The sequence below is a fragment of the Suncus etruscus genome, chromosome 10, assembly GCF_024139225.1.
Source record: "Suncus etruscus isolate mSunEtr1 chromosome 10, mSunEtr1.pri.cur, whole genome shotgun sequence".
NCBI lineage: Eukaryota > Metazoa > Chordata > Mammalia > Eulipotyphla > Soricidae > Suncus > Suncus etruscus.
The window spans coordinates 57,396,302-57,416,582 of record NC_064857.1 but is presented as its reverse complement, the minus strand read 5'-3'; the positions used below and the strand labels follow the sequence as shown (position 1 = coordinate 57,416,582).

General features: G+C 51.3%; 2 protein-coding genes across 2 annotated transcripts; one reads left to right on the top strand and one right to left on the bottom strand.

The window, feature by feature from the left end:
- Positions 1-993: 993 nt before the first annotated feature.
- FBXO15 (F-box protein 15) lies at positions 994-12,893 on the bottom strand. The gene is made up of 10 exons (XM_049781664.1): positions 12,715-12,893; positions 12,353-12,381; positions 10,212-10,380; positions 9,570-9,812; positions 8,695-8,904; positions 6,396-6,522; positions 5,149-5,231; positions 3,713-3,852; positions 2,144-2,268; positions 994-1,265 (listed from the first exon to the last, which is right to left on the bottom strand). Exons 1-10 carry the CDS (start codon positions 12,891-12,893, stop codon positions 1,002-1,004), a joined length of 1,569 nt encoding a protein of 522 aa, XP_049637621.1. The 3' UTR covers positions 994-1,001.
- A 2,981-nt stretch (positions 12,894-15,874) lies between these two features.
- TIMM21 (translocase of inner mitochondrial membrane 21) lies at positions 15,875-19,654 on the top strand. Its single transcript, XM_049781785.1, has 6 exons — positions 15,875-16,212; positions 16,980-17,042; positions 17,143-17,240; positions 18,894-18,967; positions 19,049-19,154; positions 19,226-19,654. Exons 1-6 carry the CDS (start codon positions 15,921-15,923, stop codon positions 19,319-19,321), a joined length of 729 nt encoding a protein of 242 aa, XP_049637742.1. The 5' UTR covers positions 15,875-15,920; the 3' UTR covers positions 19,322-19,654.
- Positions 19,655-20,281: the final 627 nt, after the last annotated feature.

Genomic DNA, 20,281 nt, shown 5'->3' with positions numbered 1-20,281 from the left:
AGCAGGGGGTCAACTGGAGAAAGGCTGGCTTTGACCTGGCCTCCAGAAGCATGACTAGACACCAGCAAGCTCCTTGAAGGGATGTGTGTCCCTTGGATTGTGTCTGCTGTGCATAAGACTCTTCTCACCCTTTTTTATTGGTTTTTTTTTTTATTCTTTGTTTCTGGACCATGTCTGGTGGTGTTCAGGGGTTACTCCTAGCTTTGTGCTCAAATATTACTCATGGCAGTCTCAGGGATGCCAGGACTCAAACCTGGGTATGCTGCATCCAAGGCAAATGCCCTACCTGCTATGCTATTGCTCCATCTCCCTTTTTTTTGTCTTTGCACAATGCAAGCACCCTATCTGTGTATGACTGTTCTGGCCCAGCATGCAATTTCTTACTTAAGGTTGAGTATCTCTATGCAGCAGACATGCCGAGCAGTCTCAAGCGAGTCCTTAAGCATTTCATTATCAAGAGAGCATTTATTTTTCTTTTGTGAGACTTTCTTAAGGTGTCAGAGATATAACAGAGATATTACAGGGGTTCAAGACTTCCCTTGGAGGGGCCAGATTTGATCCCTGGCATCACAAACTGACTCCTGAGCAGCACCAGAAGTGAACCCTGAGTACTGCTGGGTGTATGCCAACCATCCTCCCCAAATGCACAATAATCCCCTTAATATGTGCTATTGTCTTGTTTTAAAGTTTCAATTTGTGGACCAGAGCAATAGCACAGCTGGAAGAGCATTTGCCTTGCATGCGGCTGACTGGGTTTGATCCCCAGCATCCCATATGATCCTGCTGAGTCTACCAGGAGTGCTTTCTAAGGACAGAACCAGAAGTAACCCTGAGCACTGCTAGTTGTGACCAATATTTATTTTTACACCTACAGGCAACATTTAATAAGTCACCCACCCCCTGGGACAGTCCCAATGACCCAGAAGCCTGTTCCCAGGTGAAATGAGGCACCAGCCACATCCCAAACAAACCAAAGCTTTACTTAACACCCAGACTCAGACTCAGTAGCAGGTGCCAAACCAGCGGTTGACTTTGTCAATGCTGAGAAACAGCACCAGACTGATGATGATGAACTCCCCAGTCTCCTTCAACCACAGCAGCTCAAGGTGCACGCGGCCCTCGGCATCAGCATAGTCCACGCTGTAGGTGGGTCCCCGCAACTGGGGGATTTTGGAGTCTGCTTGCACCAAGCAGACAGGGATGCTGAGACACCAGAAGGGTCTCCGGCACTCATCCAGGAGTGTGGCGTCCAGAATGGAGCAATTCTAGGGGACAAAGCAGCAGCACTCAGTGCTGGAGCATGGGGTCCACGGGTCACAAAAGTACCCACAAAGCCATTCAGTCAGGGTGGCCAGACAGAGCAATAGCAGCGTCCAGGACAGCCAGCTCAAAGTGGGTAGAGAAACAGGCACAGAGAGGGGCCAGGGTGCTCTGTGTGCTGGACTCTGCAATGTGGGAAGGACCCCTCAGAGACTGCTGCAGTTGGGGAGGTGGAGGAGCCTGGAGAATGGGGGTGAGTGGAAGGACCCTGGACACCAGCTCTGGGCTTGCGGGGCCTGTCTGCTACTTGACTCCAAGGAACACTAAGGGACAGGCTGGTGCAGTCTGAGCAGGAAAACAAGATTCTCTCTACCAGACAGAAACACAGAGAGAACTTTGACCAAAAATTAGCTCTTCTCTCTCTCCCAGGCAGACACATAAACAGAACAGTGACCTGCATCTGGTCTCTCTCTCTCTCTCTCTTTCTCTCTCTCTCCTCTCTCCTCTCTCTCCTCTCTCTCTCTTCTCTCTCTTTCTCCTCTCTCCTCATTCTCTCTCCTCTCTCTTCTCTCCTCTCTCTCCTCTCTCTCTCTCTTCTCTCTCTTTCTCCTCTCTCCTCATTCTCTCTCCTCTCTCTCTCTCTTCTCTCTCTTTCTCCTCTCTCCTCATTCTCTCTCCTCTCTCTCTCTCCTTTCTCCCTCTTTCTCAGCAGACAGAAAGATGAACAGAAGGCCAGTAAGGGGTTATTCCTCCAGAACTGCTTCCCCTGCCACCTCTCCATTGCCCCCACTCCAGGACATGGAGGGAGTGGAACATGGGCGGAAAGAAAGGGTACTAATCTGCATGTTCTAGAAGGTTCCAGCCACACAGCATGCACCATCACCTGGATGTGGCCCTTCAGCATCTGGGTCTTCCAGAACAGGCCAAGCTTCCCGATCAGGGGCAGATGATCTCTCTCATTCTGGGCACTGACAAAGACCAGCTTCACGAAGCCATTCTCAATGTGGCCTGGAAAGGAAAGAGGTACTTAGGTACCACCGATGGGCAAATCTCAGTCCCCAGCACTACTCTACATGGATGGTCACCATTCCAGCAGCACCCAGCAGGGCTCAGCAGGGTGCAACATGCAGAGAACAGGGGTGTGGAGAAAGGGGTGGTGAGGGCAGGGCCCTGTAGAAAGCAGAGGAAGAGCAGCTCACACAGCTGCACAAACATGCCTATATACTCAGAGGACATCTCCACCCTGGCCCAGCCTTCCTAAGGGGGAGACAACATCCCCACTGTTCCCCAAGGTGCTCAGACCTGCCTGAACCATGGGGTTGGGGGCAACCCCAGCACAGGCCACCTGGTTCAAGGTCAGATCACAGGCACAATGTAGAACCAATTTCCCCAGAACAAAGCATTAACACTGGTGAAGCCTCCCCTGATTCTGCAACTGCAAAAGCATCTTCACATATTTCCGGAACCATTTTTCTCCCTTTTTCTTGCCTCCTAAATTCCATTCAGGAGATGGATTATTTCTCGACTTAAATTGCCCTGTAGCTTCATTTTAGTGGCAACATCCCATGAAGCCAGAAGCAGACAAACAGGTGCTGATTCAGGGAAAGAAGGGTGGCAGACACTTTACTTTGGAGAGAAATAATGTGGATCCTTATAAGGAATTATGAGAGAGAGAGGAGGAGGAGGAGGAGAAGGAGGAGGAGAGGGAGAGGAGGAAGAAGAGGAAGAGAAAAAGGAGGAGGAAAAGAAAAAGGAGGAGGAAGAAGAGGAAAAGGAGGAGGAGGAGAAAAAGGAGGAGGAGGAGAAAAAGGAGGAGGAGGAAGAGGAGGAAGAGGAAAAGGAGGAAGAGGAGGAGAGAGAAGAGAGAGAGAGAGAGAGAGAGAGAGAGAGAGAGAGAGAGAGAGAGAAGAGAGAGACCCAGAATCCTAGGGGAGAAAGAGCAGCTCTGAGGAGCACCAGGAGCCTGAGAAATAGAGGAAACCCACTCCAACCTGCTCCTCCCTCCTAGAGACAGCATCAGGGCAGCAGAGGAGCCCAGCCAGCACATTGAAGGATTTGGAGAGCCTGAAAATTGGAACAGAACCCACCGTGTTCCCCAAAGTCAGTCATGACTGGTGACAGTTCCAGGGCCCAGGTCTGAGAACATCAACCAGGGTATCTGCAGCCCAGGGTCACTGGGTGCAGTACCTCGCTGGGAGTCACGGACCACCCAAGTTTCCCCGGGAGCCCTGAGGACATTTACACTGCATCTCAAGGGTTGGGGTGTACCAAGGATGCTGAGACCAACTCTGATGGCAACAGCGCCCTCTGCTGGCGACCACTCACAGACCAGCACCCAGGAAATGCTGTTCAGAGCGGCCATTCGCAGGATAGAGCAGGGTCCAGGCATGAGCTCAGGGCCAGCGGCTACGAGTCCTGGACACAAACCTCGGTGCTGGGCACGTGGTCTCACCTTTCCTGGCAAAGAGACTGAAGGTCCCGCACAAGTGGAAGACACCACCACTGTGCATATCCATGTGGAGCTGGTAGTCCTGCAGCGCACACTCGGGGCTATGGTCCTCCAAGGGGACAGGCAGGGATAGCTCGTGCGAGCTGAGGAGACATACGCAGGTCACATAAAAAGCCTGGTGAGAAAGGCTGGAGAACAAGTGCTCCAAATCCCGTGGCCCTGTCCAGCACCAGCACCCACCAGCCCTCTATGGCTCCCAGGGACCAGCCAGGCCACCTGATAGCTATTTCCTGTCCCTCCTCACTATGACTGTGAGCTCTAGGCCTGCAGAGCAAGTCTGTTGAGGCCCACAAGCCACCCTGGTTCTGTTCAGGATGGCAACTGGAGACCAACACAGAGGACAGATCTGCCCCCCAGTCAAATGTACCCACCAGCTATGGTCAGAAATCTGGGCACAAGGCCAAGGTCCACTGAACAAAACTGTTCAATTAAAAACACTTTGCTGGGGTCCAAGGGACAGTAGGGAGGGTGCTGGCCTTGCATGCTGACTCAAGTTCAATCCCCGGCACCCCAGAGGGTTCCCTGAGCACCACAAAGGAGTCATTCCAGAGCGCAGTCAGGAGCAAGCTCTGGGCATAACGGGAGTGGTGCCACCCAAAAAATAAATGGGGAGAATATATTTGCCATACCAGATATGAGTGCAAGTGCTTCCACTTATTAAAAGTAATTGAATACATTAAAAATAAAAACACTAAGTATAGGCAGTCCCACGACCCTAGGAAGGGTGAGTGGGTGCCAAAGGTTTCTGGACAGGAGGCCAATTCTCTACTTGCCACCTGCCAATTCATTCAGTACAATGCCCTTTGTGGCAGCAAAGCAAGCCTGCAGGCCGGATTGGGCCATGGGAAAGACAAGAATTCATACCCAGGGGCCAGAGAGATAGCACAGCGGTGTTTGCCTTGCAAGCAGAAGATCCAGGACCTAAGGTGGTTGGTTCGAATCCTGGTGTCCCATATGGTCCCCTGTGCCTGCCAGGAGCTATTTCTGAGCAGATAGCCAGGAGTAAACCCTGAGCGCCGCCGGGTGTGGCCCAAAAACAAAAACAAAAACAAAACAAAAAAAAAACAAAAAAAAAAGAATTCATACCCAGGAGCCTTAAGCATCTTGGTCTAATTTTAGTAATGCCACCACTATATCCTATCTTACCCACACCCATAATCCTCCCCAAACCCTTGAATCCTCCCCACACCCCGAAACTAGTAAGCAAATATGTGTTCATGAATACTTCCAATAATTGCAGCAACAGCTACTTAATCGTGTCATAGCCTTGTGTCTGTGACCAAATAGAGAAAGGCCTGAGCTGTTCTCGGAGGTTCGGGGCGATGCCAGCTTTGACAGCCCTGGACACCTTAAGAACTTTCTGCATCCAACATAGATACCTGGTCGCTGAGCCCAGGGTGCTCCTCTCCAGGAGGCGATAGGAGTGGAGATGCGCCATGATGAAGGCCAGCTCGTCATTCCTCTGAAAAGATGGTAAAGAACAGGGCATCCGACCAACCGCAATGACCACTTCTCACAAGGCCACTGAGAAGGGCAGCAGCAGGGACATCCCACAGGGAGCAGGGCTGGGCCCCTCCATGGATCACACAGTGACACAGCAACATTGAACACACTCACTAGGTACTAAGAGTGATCACCACCTCAATGGATGGATGCTAAGTGACACCCTTGCTACATGACACCCTGGCTAGATGCTAAATGATACCTTCACTAGGTACTAATTGACGTCTTCACTAGTACTAAGAGCAATAGTCCATGCGGGCAGCTGGGCCACTGTCCATTGGCAAAGACAGAGAAACATGAATAGAGCACAGAGGTCCACAGATGAGCACTGAGAACTCACGACAAAGCCGAATACTGCATCGGGCCAGGTGGTGATGAAATCTAAGTCATTGGCTCCAGGTTGACTTAGACCTGTTACAGCTGTGATAGACACAGAGCAATTCCACACATCATCCTCTCATCATCCCCTCTCATCCTGCCCAGTGGGGGAGATATGACTGTCAGAAGAACAGCAGAGATGGGGAGTCTACCATGGCCACACAGGAACTGACAGACCAGTAGCCTCCTGACCAAGCACCTGGCAGAGGGTGCTTTCAGATGACAAGGGAACAGACGGGGTAGAGTGAGCCAGAGCGGGAAAGCTGTGGCCACAGTAGCTGTAGGATGAAGGTGGGAGGTGGCAGGGCTGAGGAGCCTTAGTCACTAGCAGGCACAGAGGAAATTGGAGCTGAAGACTCAGGCTGGAGCTGCTCAGGGTGCAACACAAGTTGACACACCAGCCTCCCTCCCTGCAGTACCATCCTGGGACATCCCTCGGTAGAAAATGACACTAGACAATCTCTCAGAGGGCACAGAGACCCCCAGGACACAGAGACCCCCATGGGTCTTCAGAACCAGAGCATCCCAAAATGAATGGACTCCCGGGATGGATGTGTAGAGAGACTGTGAAAGGCCTATGGATGAACTGAGAGGACTGGTATGAGCAGGCATCTAGGGAAGACACAGCCAGTGAATCCTCAACTGTGGCGCAGTAAGCAACGAGGGTCCTTCAGCAAAAAGACAAGACTGGCGGGCCTGTTCAGATGTACAAACTGAGCTGTTGATGCAGGGGACCCAACCTCACCTGCCACAGTCCCACCAGGAGGCCAGGGTCCAGACGGAAAATTCTGACGAGACTGTCTGAGCCTATCACCATAGCTTCACTCAAGTGATGCAGGTTGTATGTGGTGATCAAAGAATACCACCGAGGCCTGTGAGAGTCCATGCCGGAGGGAGGAGAGAGAAAAGACAAAGATGAGCTTCCAGACCCAAGGCAGTCTGTGCTCCTGCCGGCAGACTGTGCTCCAGACGGCAGCTCCAAGTACCTTGGAAAACATTCAATAATGTGGATGGCATGGGGGACAACTGCTGTCCAGTAAAGACAGCATGAAAGCAATCTCATCCTGTCTACTTCCCCCACACACACCCCACTCCTCCATCTTCTACCAGTCCTTTGGACTGATTTCTGGAGAGATTTCTGAGTGTGGAGCCAGGAGTAACCTCTGAGCGCTGCTGGGTGTGACCCAAAAACCAAAAAAAAAAAAAAAGACTATTAACCCAAAGTCGACTCATATGGCAACCAAATTGCTGGTGTCCAGAGCAAACACAAGGCTGTGATCTCCCACTGGCCAAGGACCAGACAGTCTGTGTAGGCACCAGAGAGCAGGGCTCCCTCTCGTTCTCATGTGGGCGGCTTGAAGACAGGGAACCATGAACGCTAGCCCAAAAGGCTCTGGGCAGGATGATGAACATTTCATGAACGAGAACCGTGAGCTCTGTGAGGATTAGAGTAGAAACTCTGGTGTCGAAGCAAACACTTCTCAATGCTGGGGTCACCTGACCTCTCCAATCCACAGCCAGACCTTGCCCCATTGATTCCTGCTTGCTGAGCCCCTGTTGTCCTTCCCAGAACCTCACATCATTGACAACTGCAAGATATGAGCTCTAGCAAGATACAATGGTATATCAGAGCTGCACTTCCTAAGAGAGACTGGGGGTCATGAGGTCTGCTAGGACACCCCACCAGCCCCAGAGACCCTGGGGTGGAGCATGGATGATATGTACAGAGACAGCTAAAAGCATGAATTTGGGGGCTGGAGCCCTAGCACAGCAGGGAGGGTGTTTACTTTGCACATGGCTGGCTCAGGTTTGATCCAAGATCCCATGTGCTTCCCTGAGCAATGCCAGAAGTGATTTCTGAGCACAAATCCAGGAAGAACCCTGAGTGCTGCCAAGTGTGGCAACACACACACACACACACACACACACACACACACGTTGGTCTGTGGCACCATTTCCAAGCACAAGAGAAATGGATATGACCACCTGCCCCAACCCTTATTCCATCCCTCAAATATCTTTTGGTACTAAAGACCACAGGGGTTAGGGTGTTACCTGATGAGCCCACATGTACCCTGCACTTCCCAGAGGACTGATGGAGTAGGAAGGGTAGAGGAAGTCGAAACAATGTGGAAGGGAGGGGTGGTGGATGCTGGAAAGGAGGAACTGGCAGGCACTGACAGGGAATAGACTGTCCTGAATGGACCCGCAAGGCCTTCTCTGATCCCTAGACTTGTGCTACAGTGGCAGCTGGCTGGGGACAAGGCAAAGAGGGCCCACTGGAGAGGCAGCGCCAAACCTGCATCTTCTATGAGTCATAGCAGATGAGAAGCAGTCATGGAATTAGGAGCCCAGAAACCTTTGGGCCCCTCTCGGGCTTAGCCATGAGGAGAGAGAAACTGACAGTGAAGGCAGCAAGGAAAGACATCAGGGCACCCTCTCCTGACAGATAAGGGTCAGGTCATCAGTACCCCCAGCCTGCTCCATGCACCCCTCAGACAGCTCCCCAGCCTCATGGCACCCTCAGACCAGGCTCAGTCACCTCACATACAGCTGTTCCCAACACGGACACAGGAAGCAAGTTCATGACAGAGCCCCATCCAGTGAGGTCCATCTGGTCTCAACTTCTACCAGGCACCACTGGTGACAGAAAAAACCATAGTGGGGTAGGAGAAAAGGATGTTTCAATCTGAGACCTCAGAGGTTCTATCATCTACCCATAGTTCTGGGATCCTGATGCAGCACTTGGTGGCTGTGGTTGAAGAACATTTGTCACCCTTGTGGACAGGACTGGTTAACAGGCATGAGAGGATCAAGAACCAAGGGGAGAGGCAATCAGGTAGTGAGGAACCTGAATTCAGACCTCACAGAAAAGCCTGTGCCCCATCTTTCCCCACCCAAGAGGCAGGACCTTGTCTCGGGACACTGCTGTCCAAGGAAAATGTGCTGGTGGTGTTTCTTCTCGAGACCTAACACAGTCTCTCTCGGCCTACACTCATGTTCAAGAGCTTCCTAGCCCAAAGCTCAGCCGAGCGAGTACTTACCCAGGCTTAGAGGGGGGGTAAGAGTGGTCCCTAAACAGTGGGATCACACCATACAAGTCCAAGGTGGCCAGCGTGGCCCGGGGAGGCCAGGACTGGCTGTACCATGTAACCGTGACTGAGGACTCGTTATTGGCGAGGTGTGAATGACACAGGATGTGTTTCTTCCCATGCTCCTGTTTCAGAACAATTGTCCAACCTAAGCCAAATGTTCTGGGGAAAAGAAAGAAAGAAGCTGTAACAACTGCAGCCTTGGAGAAGTGTCACAGCTTCAGAGCACGTACTATCTGGGTAGCAGCTAGTCTTCGCAACCACAATAAAAGTTCCCAGAGAAAGTCGGGCTGGAGCCATATAGCACAGTGGGGAGGACACTTGCCTTGCACGTGGCAGACTTGGGTTCGATTCCTAGCAATCCCATAGAGTCCCCTGAGCCCTCCAGGAGTAATTTCTGAGTGCAGAGCCAGCAGCAACCCCTGAGCACCACAAGGTGTGCCCTCCCCCCAAAAAAGAAAAAAAGGTTTCAGAGAATACAGTATCTTTACTTCCCAGGCAGACAAGTACATTTGTCTGTTTTCCTCACCTAATAAGTGCCCAGGAAACATCTGGAATGTTCTTGGACTGACAATACTCAGACAAAGGTCCTGCCTCTTAGAAAGGGTACCCTGAGTCAATGCATCCCCAGGTGGATGCAAATGGGTTTCTGCTTTCCACAAACCCTCATACTACATCTATGATATATGGAAGAAACACTTACAGATGCAGAGAAACACATGAAAATGCAGGTGAGGCCCACCACTAACAGTGACCCAACTACACTCGGCACACTAGAGTGTACCATCTGCCTGTAGCCATCCATGCCTTGCAGCCCCGCTGCCTACCTGAAGACCTCCAAGGTCTTGGTGGACAAGCCTATTAAATTTTTGACAGGCTTAAGTTCCTGCACCAACACAGCTCTCATGAGCCCAATCTGCTTCTGAATAAATTCCTCCTTCCAGTGCCCGGGAGCCAGGTCCTGCACGTTCAGTGAGCCCACAGATGCCTCCATCTTTGCCATGGAACTCGCCCTCCAGGAAGACGTTTTCGGGGGAAAGGCAGCTGCATAGATTTTTCCCCAAATAAAACTGGTGGGTGGGGGAGAGACAGAGACAGAGAGTTGACAAGACATGTCCCGGCTCCTGGGGGGCAATGTAAGAGGAGGAGCCCCCCCTCTTCCTTAGAGCCAGCTGGGCTCATGCCTCCTGCTCTGCTACCCTCCCACGCTCATGGGGAGATGAGAGGATATCTGTGTGTCCAGGGACAATGGTAGAGTCCGCTAGGACATAATAGACGATTCCTTCTCAGCCCACTGGAAGAATAGATACCAAACTCCAAAAACGTCAGATGGACAATGAATTAAGTTATCTGTGTGGTTCACAATCTAAGAGTAAATATGATGGTTCATGGACTCTGACTGGCCTCATGACTTTCACCCAACCTCACACAAGAGGGAGGGGAGGGGTATGCCTTCTCCTTCTCCTTACTTGTCCCTGGCCAGCTGGTAGAAGAGTCTGTTTACACAGCCGGCGCTCAGCAGGCTGGCGGCATCCAGGTAGGTGAAGATACACAGCAAGATCTCTGGAGGCAGACTGCAGAGATGAGGCCAGAAGAGGTGTACAGGACACCGAAAGGCACACCACTCACGGCCCCCTCCTATGTTGCAGGCACAGGCACACTACATGGTCACTCCACAGCCTGGGCCCAGCTGTCCCCCACTGCCCTGTTCTGGGATCGCCATCCACATGCCAACGAGTGAACGAGCCTGTTGACACCATGGAAATCTTCGGGCATCCAGTTCCTGCCGACAATTCCTTAGCCCAGTGAGTTCAAAAGAGAAATAAGGTTTGGGGGCAGGGAAGACAGCTGGGTCCTTCAGGGCAGCACAAGAAAGTGAAGAAAGTGAAGGGGTGCTCAGAAAGACAGTCATCTCCTCCCCTACCCTCACTGCCTCCCCTGTGACTACTTCCTTGGGAACTCAAGGGGATGCAGGGACCCCAAAAGGTTTCTGAAGTCATCATCCTTACATGGCATTTTGGTGTATCTCAACACCCCACTGTCTGATCCCAAATCTCCCCTTCAGAAAAGGCCCCTTAAGGGCCTGGAGAGATAGCACAGCGGCGTTTGCCTTGCAAGCAGAAGATCCAGGACCAAAGGTGGTTGGTTCAAATCCCAGTGTCCCATATGGTCCCCCGTGCCTGCCAGGAGCTATTTCTGAGCAGACAGCCAGGAGTAACCCCTGAGTATCGCTGGGTGTGGCCCAAAAACCAAAAAAAAAAAAAAAAAGCCCCTAAAAGTATGATTGCACTGGGCCATCACTCTACAGGGTCTGGATTGGGCACTCTGAAACCTGACAAAGGAAATGCTACAGGCTGTGGGGACGGCAGTGTTGCTTTGTCTTGTCTAGCACCGGGGCAAAAGCTGCTAGGGCCACTTCACTGACTTGGGTCAACTCGTCTTTCCGACATCAACCACTAAACATGAGGACCAGCTGTTCACTACATAGATGCTCCCCCCAACCTAACAGTTCTGAAATGCAGGGCCATGCTAAAAAAGAACTCAGAGGTGGCATCTGTGATCATCAAATAGCCAAATACAAGTGACACTGTGGGAGAGTCATCCCTGCTCCCAATTTCCACACACTTTCAACTTTCCTCAACAGGGAAAGTCTACCCATTTCCCCAGGTGAAGTCTAAGCGTTAGGCTCTTTAATGAAGAAAGGTTATGAGACTGGGTGGAGCAAAGAGGCATCCCTAAAGTATGGGATAATATATATATATATATATATGTAATATTGTTTATATTGAACTATTTCACAAATTTTTAGTTTGTTTTTTAATGTTGTTCAAAAACATAGAGTCAAGGGGCCAGAGCGACAGCAAGCTGGGAGGGCACTTGCCTTATGGCTGACTCAGACTCAACCCTGCACTCCTCAAGCCCCACCAAGAGTGATACCTGAGTGCAGAGTCAGAAGTCAGCCCTGAGCACTGCTGGGTGTATTACCAAAACAAAAATAACTAAGAATATTGGGGTGAGCTTCAAGCAGTAATTCCAGAAATGTATCAATAACAGTGAAACAAATCAGAACAGCACCAAAACACCATTGCTAGACTCCAACCCACCAAGTAACACATAAAGGGATGAGAGATGGTCCACTCTATGGTTTTCCAGCAGGGGCCAGAACAATAGCACAGTGGTGGGGCCTTTTCCATGCATGTGGCTAACCTGGACAGACCTGGGTTCGATCTCCAGCGTCCCATATGGTCCTCAAGCCAGGTGTGATTTCTGAATGCATTGTCAGGAGTAACCCCTGACTGTGTGACACCCCCCCCCCAAAAAAAGAATTAAAAAAAAAAGAAAAGGAAACATTCGAAGTAAACCATCTAAGATGAGAGCCTCTTTCACTGTCCCCACAATTTTCTCAAAAATATACCAAGGTTCCTGCAGGCACTTCCTGTTGGTCCTTCATTGCCTCCTAAAATGAACCTCTCTCACCTCCATGCCAAAAATGGCTATCAAATGCCACCTTTTAGGGTCCCAAACAATACTAAGCAGGGAGCTGGGGTGCTCAGAAATGCAGGCTCAGAACAAGTCCTCAGAAGCGCAAATAACCACAGAAAGAGCTCACGGGTTTTCCGCATGGACACCAGAGACATCCTAGCAAAAGAGTTTCCCCAAAAGAGACAACTACTTAAAACTTAAATCTGAGAAGATCCTACTTCTGTCTCCTTACTCCCCTTTCCAGGCAGAATATGAACAGCCTGAAGAACATCTTGAAAAGGAAAAATCACATTTACGTGTCACTTCTGGAATCTGAGTTTGGTAAAACCATTTCAGAATGACAGCGGTGACAGGTTGGTGACTCAGATCAACCCTTGTGCCGAGCACTGCTCCTCCACAGTTCTATTCTAAGAAGCTTCTCTGACGTGACCTAAATGCAACCCATTCCCCCAGGCTCCCCAAACACTGGCTCAGTCCTGGGCATCTTACCTGTCCAGAGACACCTGCTGGTCAGAGGGCCCCTTGCTCTGCTTTCTGGAGCTGGCAAGTGGCTTCAGGGGGATGTCGCCGGAAGAGGACTTGGCACCTGCCCCCTTTCTGAAAGCAAACACAGGTGGATGGGCCCTTCCAGTCTGCTCCATTCCAAAGGGTTCATAGACTCTAGACATGACACAATGTAAGTCTTCAGTTCTAAGGAGGGAGGAAGGGAAAGAGGGAGGAAGGGAAGGAAGGAAAGGAGGAGGGAAGAAAGGGAGGAAGGGAAGGAAAGGAGGAGGGAAGGAAGGGATGGAGGGAGGAAGGGAAGGAAGGAGGGAAGGAAAAGAGAAAAGGGAAGGATGGACAGAGGGAGGAAAGGAAAATGTAGCTGACCTGGTAGTCCTAAACTGTAAGAGTCCAACAACCCTGAGTCAGCCAGGAGTGCCCCCTCTCTGACCAACCCTGAACAATTGGGGAAGGCTCTTTTTCCCAAAAGGTGCCACTAATTCTCCATTAGCATGTAATCTTTCTACATGGAGGCATGGAAAAGAATCATCTTTCCCAGGCCCCATCCTCTGAGAGCTGACTCTGCTCCAGCCAACAGAATAGATGCTTTGCCCAATCCCAGGGGCTGGGTGGGGCACTCTGCCAGATATGACATTGTAATCACATCATTTCACCCAAGTTCAGTCAACTTCCCAAGGAATGAAAGATTCATCATGAAACTCTCTCAGCTGCCAAGGAACAGAGAACTATATATAAACTCATTTCAGTAAGAGGGCAAACTGCTTTAAAGCTCAACCTCCCTATTAAATTCTGTCTTTCTGTGCTCCATAATAGACTTTCTGGAAGTCTTGTCACCATTGTATTCATCACGGGGCTTGGAGATGTCTGGTCTCAGAGATGTTCAATCAAGAACCATCTCTGGCCACAAGAGGAGGGCAGGGTAAGTAAGGACACAGGACCCTAGGAGCATGACGTGTAATCCTTGGGAGATGGAAAAAGAAAAAAGTCATCCTAGGTACCTGATCTGGTGGAAGAATCGGCTTCTTATGCTTAAACATAATATGCATGGGCTGGGGTGACAGTACAGAGGGTAGGGCATATGCTTTGCACAATGTCGATCTGATGTGGCTCGTAGATAGATAGATAGATAGATAGATAGATAGATAGATAGATAGATAGATAGATAGATAGATAGATAGATAGATAGATAGAGATAGAGATAGAGATAGAATTCCCATGCCTTTTTCCATCTAGAATGCCACGTCTGTCAGGACCAATTCCTACTCTAAAGATCATAGATGGGCCCTGTAGTCTCCCCCGAAGATGGACACATGGCTAGAACTGATCCTGCAGTTCTGATTCGGGGACACCCTCTGGAGAGCATCCCTTGCAGTCAAGCGAGGCAGTGCCCCGGTGCAGAAAAGTACAAGTTTCTCCCACAGAGCTACAGTGCTCTTCTCCCATTCCTTGGCTCCCCGAGTGGGGCCCGGGGGACAGGGTTCCCGGGAGAGGGAGACTCTAGGCAACGGGGATCCCCTCGGAGTGCGTTGGGGGCCCAGGAGCCTGGAAGCGACCTCCTAGGGAGGGAGGCGAGGGTCTTGCTTCGAGGGCTTGTCACGAAGGCTGGGGCGGGGAAGCCCCCCAGCACGGACGGGGCGTGCTGAGCTGAGCGCCCACTCGAGGATGCATGCTGCCTGCCAGGCTACTGCCTCCAGCCTCCTGCCTCCTGCGATGCACGGTCAGAACGCTGGGGGGCGCCCGGGCGGCGAGACCGAGACCGAGTTCTCCCGAGCGAGTCCTTCAGCTTCTCTGAGGGATTTCGAGCGCCCTGAAAGCAGGCAGGGCTTGGAGACCACGCCTGACTCGAGTGAGAAAAAGAGCGCGCGCGCACCACGCCCCAGAACTGTGCCACGTGAAGGCCGCCGCGGAGCACGGGGCACAGGGTGAGGAGCCAGGCCGACGACAGTCACCTGGACCTCGAGGCCTCCCCTCCACTCCCCGGCGCTACCCAAGCGCCGCCCTCCGCGATGTTGAGCGCGAGGAGGGTCCGCCATTGCAGCTCCAGCTGCCTGCCTCGTCCGGTCGCCATGGAGACGCAACGCAAGGGAAGCCGCGCAGACCACGCCCCCGAGGCGCACTGTGCGTGCGTCAGCGGGGCGAGGGGCGGGGCCGCAACACTTTTGGCTCCACCTCCGGAGGCGGTCCCGGAAGTGCTCGAGGCTGTCTCCAAGCACTAGCGGGAAGACGCACAAGCCACGCCCCCTACGCGCACCCCGCGTGCGTCGTTGGAGCGAGTGGGCGGGGCCGCATCGCCTTTGGCTCCACCCTGAGAGGCAGTTCCGGAAGTGCTCGAGGCTCGTTTCCAAGCTCTGGCGGGCAGCCGCGCAGGCCACGCCGCTGAGGTGCACTGCGCGTGCGTCATTGGCGCGAGTGGGCGGGGCCGCACCGCCCTTGTTTCCACCTCCAGAGGCGGTCCCGGAAGTGCTAGAGGCTCCTCTCCAAGCAGTGGCGCCCATTTAGAAGTGAGCACTCCACGGCAGCTGTGCAGTGTCCTCGGCCCACTCGACTCCACTCGAATCTCTTCAGTCGCTTTCGGGTAACTGCCACTGATTACTGACTGAACCCTGTGGGAACGCACTAAGAATTAAAGGCGCTATCTGCCTTCCAAAAAGGAACAGGTCAGGCAGTCATCGCGAGGGTCGCGAAAAAGCGCAGTTGGTCACGTGGAACCCGCGCGAGGCCCTCAGCCCCAAGGACGGGAAGGGGGACCCGCCTTCTCCGTGTGCGCGTGCGCAGGTCGTCCGCGCGGGGGCGTCTGGGAAGCGCCCGAGCCGGCTTCTGTCGCGCTGCATTGTGGTCTTTGTAGTCCCCTGGGACTGGTCCCCGCAGAGGCAGCTCCGAGGAACAACGCTCTCGAACTACTCTTCCCAGCATCGCCCAGATCACGTGGCAGAATGATGGCGGGCAGAGTAGAGTGTACGCTTGCGAGTTCAAGTGGAAAGGGATCAAAGTGAAGAAAAAGCCGACATCAGCTGCTTTGGGTCGTGATTCACGCTTCTGGGGCTTCTGGGTTTGCCTCCCTCACGGCCCGTTCAAAATTGCCAAATGGCCTGTGTGACTGCCTAGACCAGTCCCGCTGTGTGTATAGTGTGTACAGTGCGTTGGGTCGCTTCTCATCACCTGCTAACAGAAGCACAGGCCTTCCTGCAAATATGATTTGCACTTTCCTGCGAGCTGTGCAGTGCACAGAAAAGCTGCACAGGGCCTCCGGGAAGAGACTTCTTTTGTCCCATTTTGTGTTTAGCAAAGCCTGCTTCAAAACTGAGCCCAATTTGACATGGGGGCGGCGGCAGCAGAAGAAAGCGCACAGACCTTGGGATCTCCTAGGGGTCACCCAGAAAACCATCTGGACTCAGGGACTGAACGTCCGGAGAGCAGAGCAGAAGCAAGTGTCTGTGCCTAGAAGTCAGAGCGGGGAAACCACTATACCCACAGCGCAAAAAGGTAAAGGGGGTGAAGGGGCCAACAGCTAACCCTTACGTAGCTCAGTGCCAAACACTAGAACGATTTAAAGGTCGAACTGTTTAGGCACACGATTTAGACTCACAGGACACGTACTTGCAATCTCTCTGCAAATCAGGTCTCAAAATTGAATACTGATTTTTAATATAACCATTAGGCCTTCAAAGGGAACTTTTGTGGTGTGAGGAGAGCTGAGTGTACATAGGCATCTCTCAATCAGGAGTAGCCTTCATCGCACCACTCGCAGCTGTCTTAGCTTTTGTGTCCAGCTTCACACAACTGAATGAAATTCTCCACTATCTCAGTTTGCTGATAATAAGCCACACTATGTCTCTTTAGCATAGCTATTAACCTACTTCATGAGCTTCCTTTATCTCTGTGACAGCGCTTGAAAGGACACTTCACTTTTAAGGGAGACAGAAGGTTACAGGAGAAACCGAGCATTGAGATTATTTGTGTCATAAACAACTATACATGGGAGCAAGTCCAGGAAAGGGAGTTGTGCGTGAAAAACAGCAAAGAAAGGTCATTGAGTTGTAGGTTAGTTTGTTATTTCCAGGAAAATACTTGAGTGACTGCAGGTGTGTATCACAGGCAAACCCTTGGCCCTGAATTCCACTGGGGTTCTTTTCAGAGGGAGGATTCATGGGGTGTCACACAGTTCGCTGCCCTCCCTTAACTTCCAGTGGCACTGAAGAATTCATGCAGCTTACTTGTAAGTCACCCCGTTTCCTGTTTTCTCTTCACAGTGAAAGAAGCAGGAAGAGATTTTACCTACTTGATAGTGGTGCTTATTGGAATCAGCATTACAGGTTGGAAAACATCAAGTATCTGCCCAGAATTTCTCTTGGATTTACTGTTTCTATCACCTTTGTTCTACTGATCTTTTTTTTCCCCTATTTTTTTTTTCAGGTGGCTTGTTTTATGTGGTATTTAAGGAACTTTTTTCTTCATCCAGTCCTAATAAGATCTATGGAAAAGCCTTAGATAGATGCAGATTACATCCTGAGGTTAGTTTCACATAGGAATTTGGAAAACCAGTGGCTGCAGGGAGGCTGAATTCACAGAGAGGTTCTGAGATGAGTGAGATATTTAGAAGAAGCATATAGAAGTCGGATTGTGATAATATGTGAGCACTTCATCCCGTACCAAGAGAACCCATAAGCCTGTGCAGAGTTAATTTTATCCTAATTGTGCAAGGCAGTTTGGTACATGCCAAAGATCAAACTGGTAAACTGTTTTAAGATGCCTGACATGAAGTCCTCGTGGCCCCAACAATGATGGAGTAGAGATCACAGCATGTGCCAAGTCTGGGCTCCCTATTTCAGAGCTTGGTCTTAACTGCGCCCTACCAGGCATGGTGTGGCTCCATACCATTCTCTGTGTGGAAAGGGAATTGGCACCTCATAAGAGCCCATAACTGGGCGAGGGCCTCGGGCTGGCGAGTGGAGAGACATGGCCCAAGGCCACAGCCATCCTTGTCCAGTCTGAGGCTCTGAAATATGACCTCTAACCCTGGCTCTGTATCCCAATCCCAGAAGCTGTAAGTCGAGAATGGCAGGTGGTATCCCACATACTGCATGTTCCCAGGAGACCAGACAGCCAGTGGCAGGGAGAACTAAACCCCAGATGCCCACTGCATGGATTCCCAGCTGTTCTCCTCTAGACATTGCCTCCCTAGCCTTCTGGGGTGCCAGTCGTGATATCACTGGGGCCATTGTTAGACCAATCTCCCTGGCAGCATTTCCTCTCAGTCTCCCAGTTTCTCTGGCTTCCTCGGAGGATCTGTGTGGTGGAGTGTTGCAGCAGGGCCAAGAAAGAACCCCATGGAGCTCAGAAGCAGCACAGTACTGACGAGAGACCTGGATGGGTGTGGCAGAGGGAATGCCTGAGTGGGTATCGGACTGAGCCCTGGAGACTTCGGGATGTTTTCCAGCCTTCTCGTCGTGGCCTTGGATCCAAAATATTCTTTGCAAACACCAGAAGGCCTGGGCAAAGGGGCCTTAGGGGACTGTGGGAAGCATCTGAAACAGGAGATTTGTGAACTTCATCCACTATAAGAAATGCCCCCCTCTCATCCTATGCAGACCCCCTTCAGTGGGTGTCTCAAATTTCACTGAAAATGTGAAGACAAGAGGCAGACTGAGAAGTTTGGAAGTGAAGCCATATTTGTCATTATGAAAAACTTAGCTTATGTTCCGGTTTCTCTTCTGCGTGTCTATTGAGAGAAATTGAGTCACACCCTTGGTTCTGCCGGGTCTGGCCAGTTAATGGGGTTGGTTTAAATGTACCTTGTGCACAGTGACAAACGGGACACAGGAAGGAAACGGGCTCAGAAAGAGGCCACGGTTAGCAAAGTCAGAAACGCTGGCTTCAGAGAGGACTTTGGTCTCAGAGCTTCTCCTGCCAGAACCCAAGTGAATTGGGCCCGGGGGTTCCTGATCCTTAGCATGGGTGCAGCTTGGCAGGACATCTTGGCCTCCTCACCTCCTCCTCTGTGTGCCTGTGACTTGAGGAGGGATCCCTGCCTGGTGTCCATCCCTGCTTAGAATTGTCCTTTGCAAAGGTCCCAGGCCCCAGGTTTCTTGGTCCTATCCTGACCAGTGTCTGGAAGCTTCTGGCAGTAATAGCATTTCCTAACTATACCTGGTCTTACTTTGCAGGTGGTCAGCGTGTTCGGGGAACCTCTGAAAGGCTACGGGGAGATGACAAGACATGGGCGTAGGCAGCATGTCAGGTAGCCCGTCTACTGCCCTGGGGATTGTGGGGTGGCAGAAGGAAAGGAACGGTGCTTTCTCATCTCCCCTTTCTTTGGCAGTTTTCTGGAGTACACTAAGGATGGCCTGAAGCACATGCGCATCAAGTTCTATATTAACGGGTCTGAGCCCGGGAAGCAGGGGACAGTTCACCTGGAAGTGAGAGAGGTAAGAGAAATGAGAGCAAGCCGAGATGAGGATACTGGCAGGCTGTGACACCAGTCCTTCCTCTCTTTCAGAATCCAGAGAATGGGGAGTATGAATTTCGCTACATATTTGTAGAACTTGACTCCTATCCGGGCAGAACCATCGTCATCGAAGATAACCGGTCCTGAGCTCAGGAGAGGATCAGCCTCCAGCAGTGGGGTCTCTCTCTGCCTGGGGTGGTTTGCAATAACTGGGTAGGGGTGCACAATCCATGAGCCTGTACACAGCTGCCTTGGGGTATTTGGCCCCATTGAGTGAGTGGAGACAAGAAGCCATCAAGTCACCCTCAAAAGCAAGCTCTGTTCCCCACTCGCGACGCCACGCCTGCTCTTCTCACATCAGCCTTTCTCTGCCAAAGTTCGGGTGGTAAAACCTTTAACCATCTTAAGTTAACTTAGAATTCAGTATTTTTTACATACTGTATAGCTATAAGAGTTTGTGAAATAAAACTAAGAAAAAGAGATCAGAGCCATGTTCTGCTCAGGATCCCATGTGAACCCAGGGAAGCCAGTGTTGGCCACATTCCCTCCCCAAGAAGTGGATCATGGCCCTGTGTCCCCTCCTGGCATTGGGGATGCATGGGAAGGAGGGTTGTATCTGGAAAGCCACATGTTCCTGTGCTGGGCCCAGCAGGTAGGGGTGCTTAGGTGCACTGACAGGTGCCAGGTCCATAAGTAGAGTGAGGAATGATACTAATAGTAGTGTCCAAGACATAATTTCTTCTGAGAATCTTGCATAAAGTTCTTCGTAGATGAAATCTCCCAGAGTGGCCTTATCGCTGGGCATGAGAATTTCACAGAGATCATGAAGCACACTCCCAAGGTGCTCAGCAGGAAAGAACCTGCCCTGTGCCCCAGAATTCCTGTAACAAAGATCAAATAGTGGAACATCTACAACGGGCAACACACTTGAATAAAAGAAAGTGCAAGCTACAGAAACTGCACAAATTGTTAGTTCTCGGGGTTGGAGTGATAGCACAGCAGTACAGCTTTTGCCTTGCATACCCAGGACGGACCTGGATTTAATCCCCAAATTCTTTTTTTTTTTTTTAATTTGTTTTGGGGGTGGGCCACATTCATTGACACTCA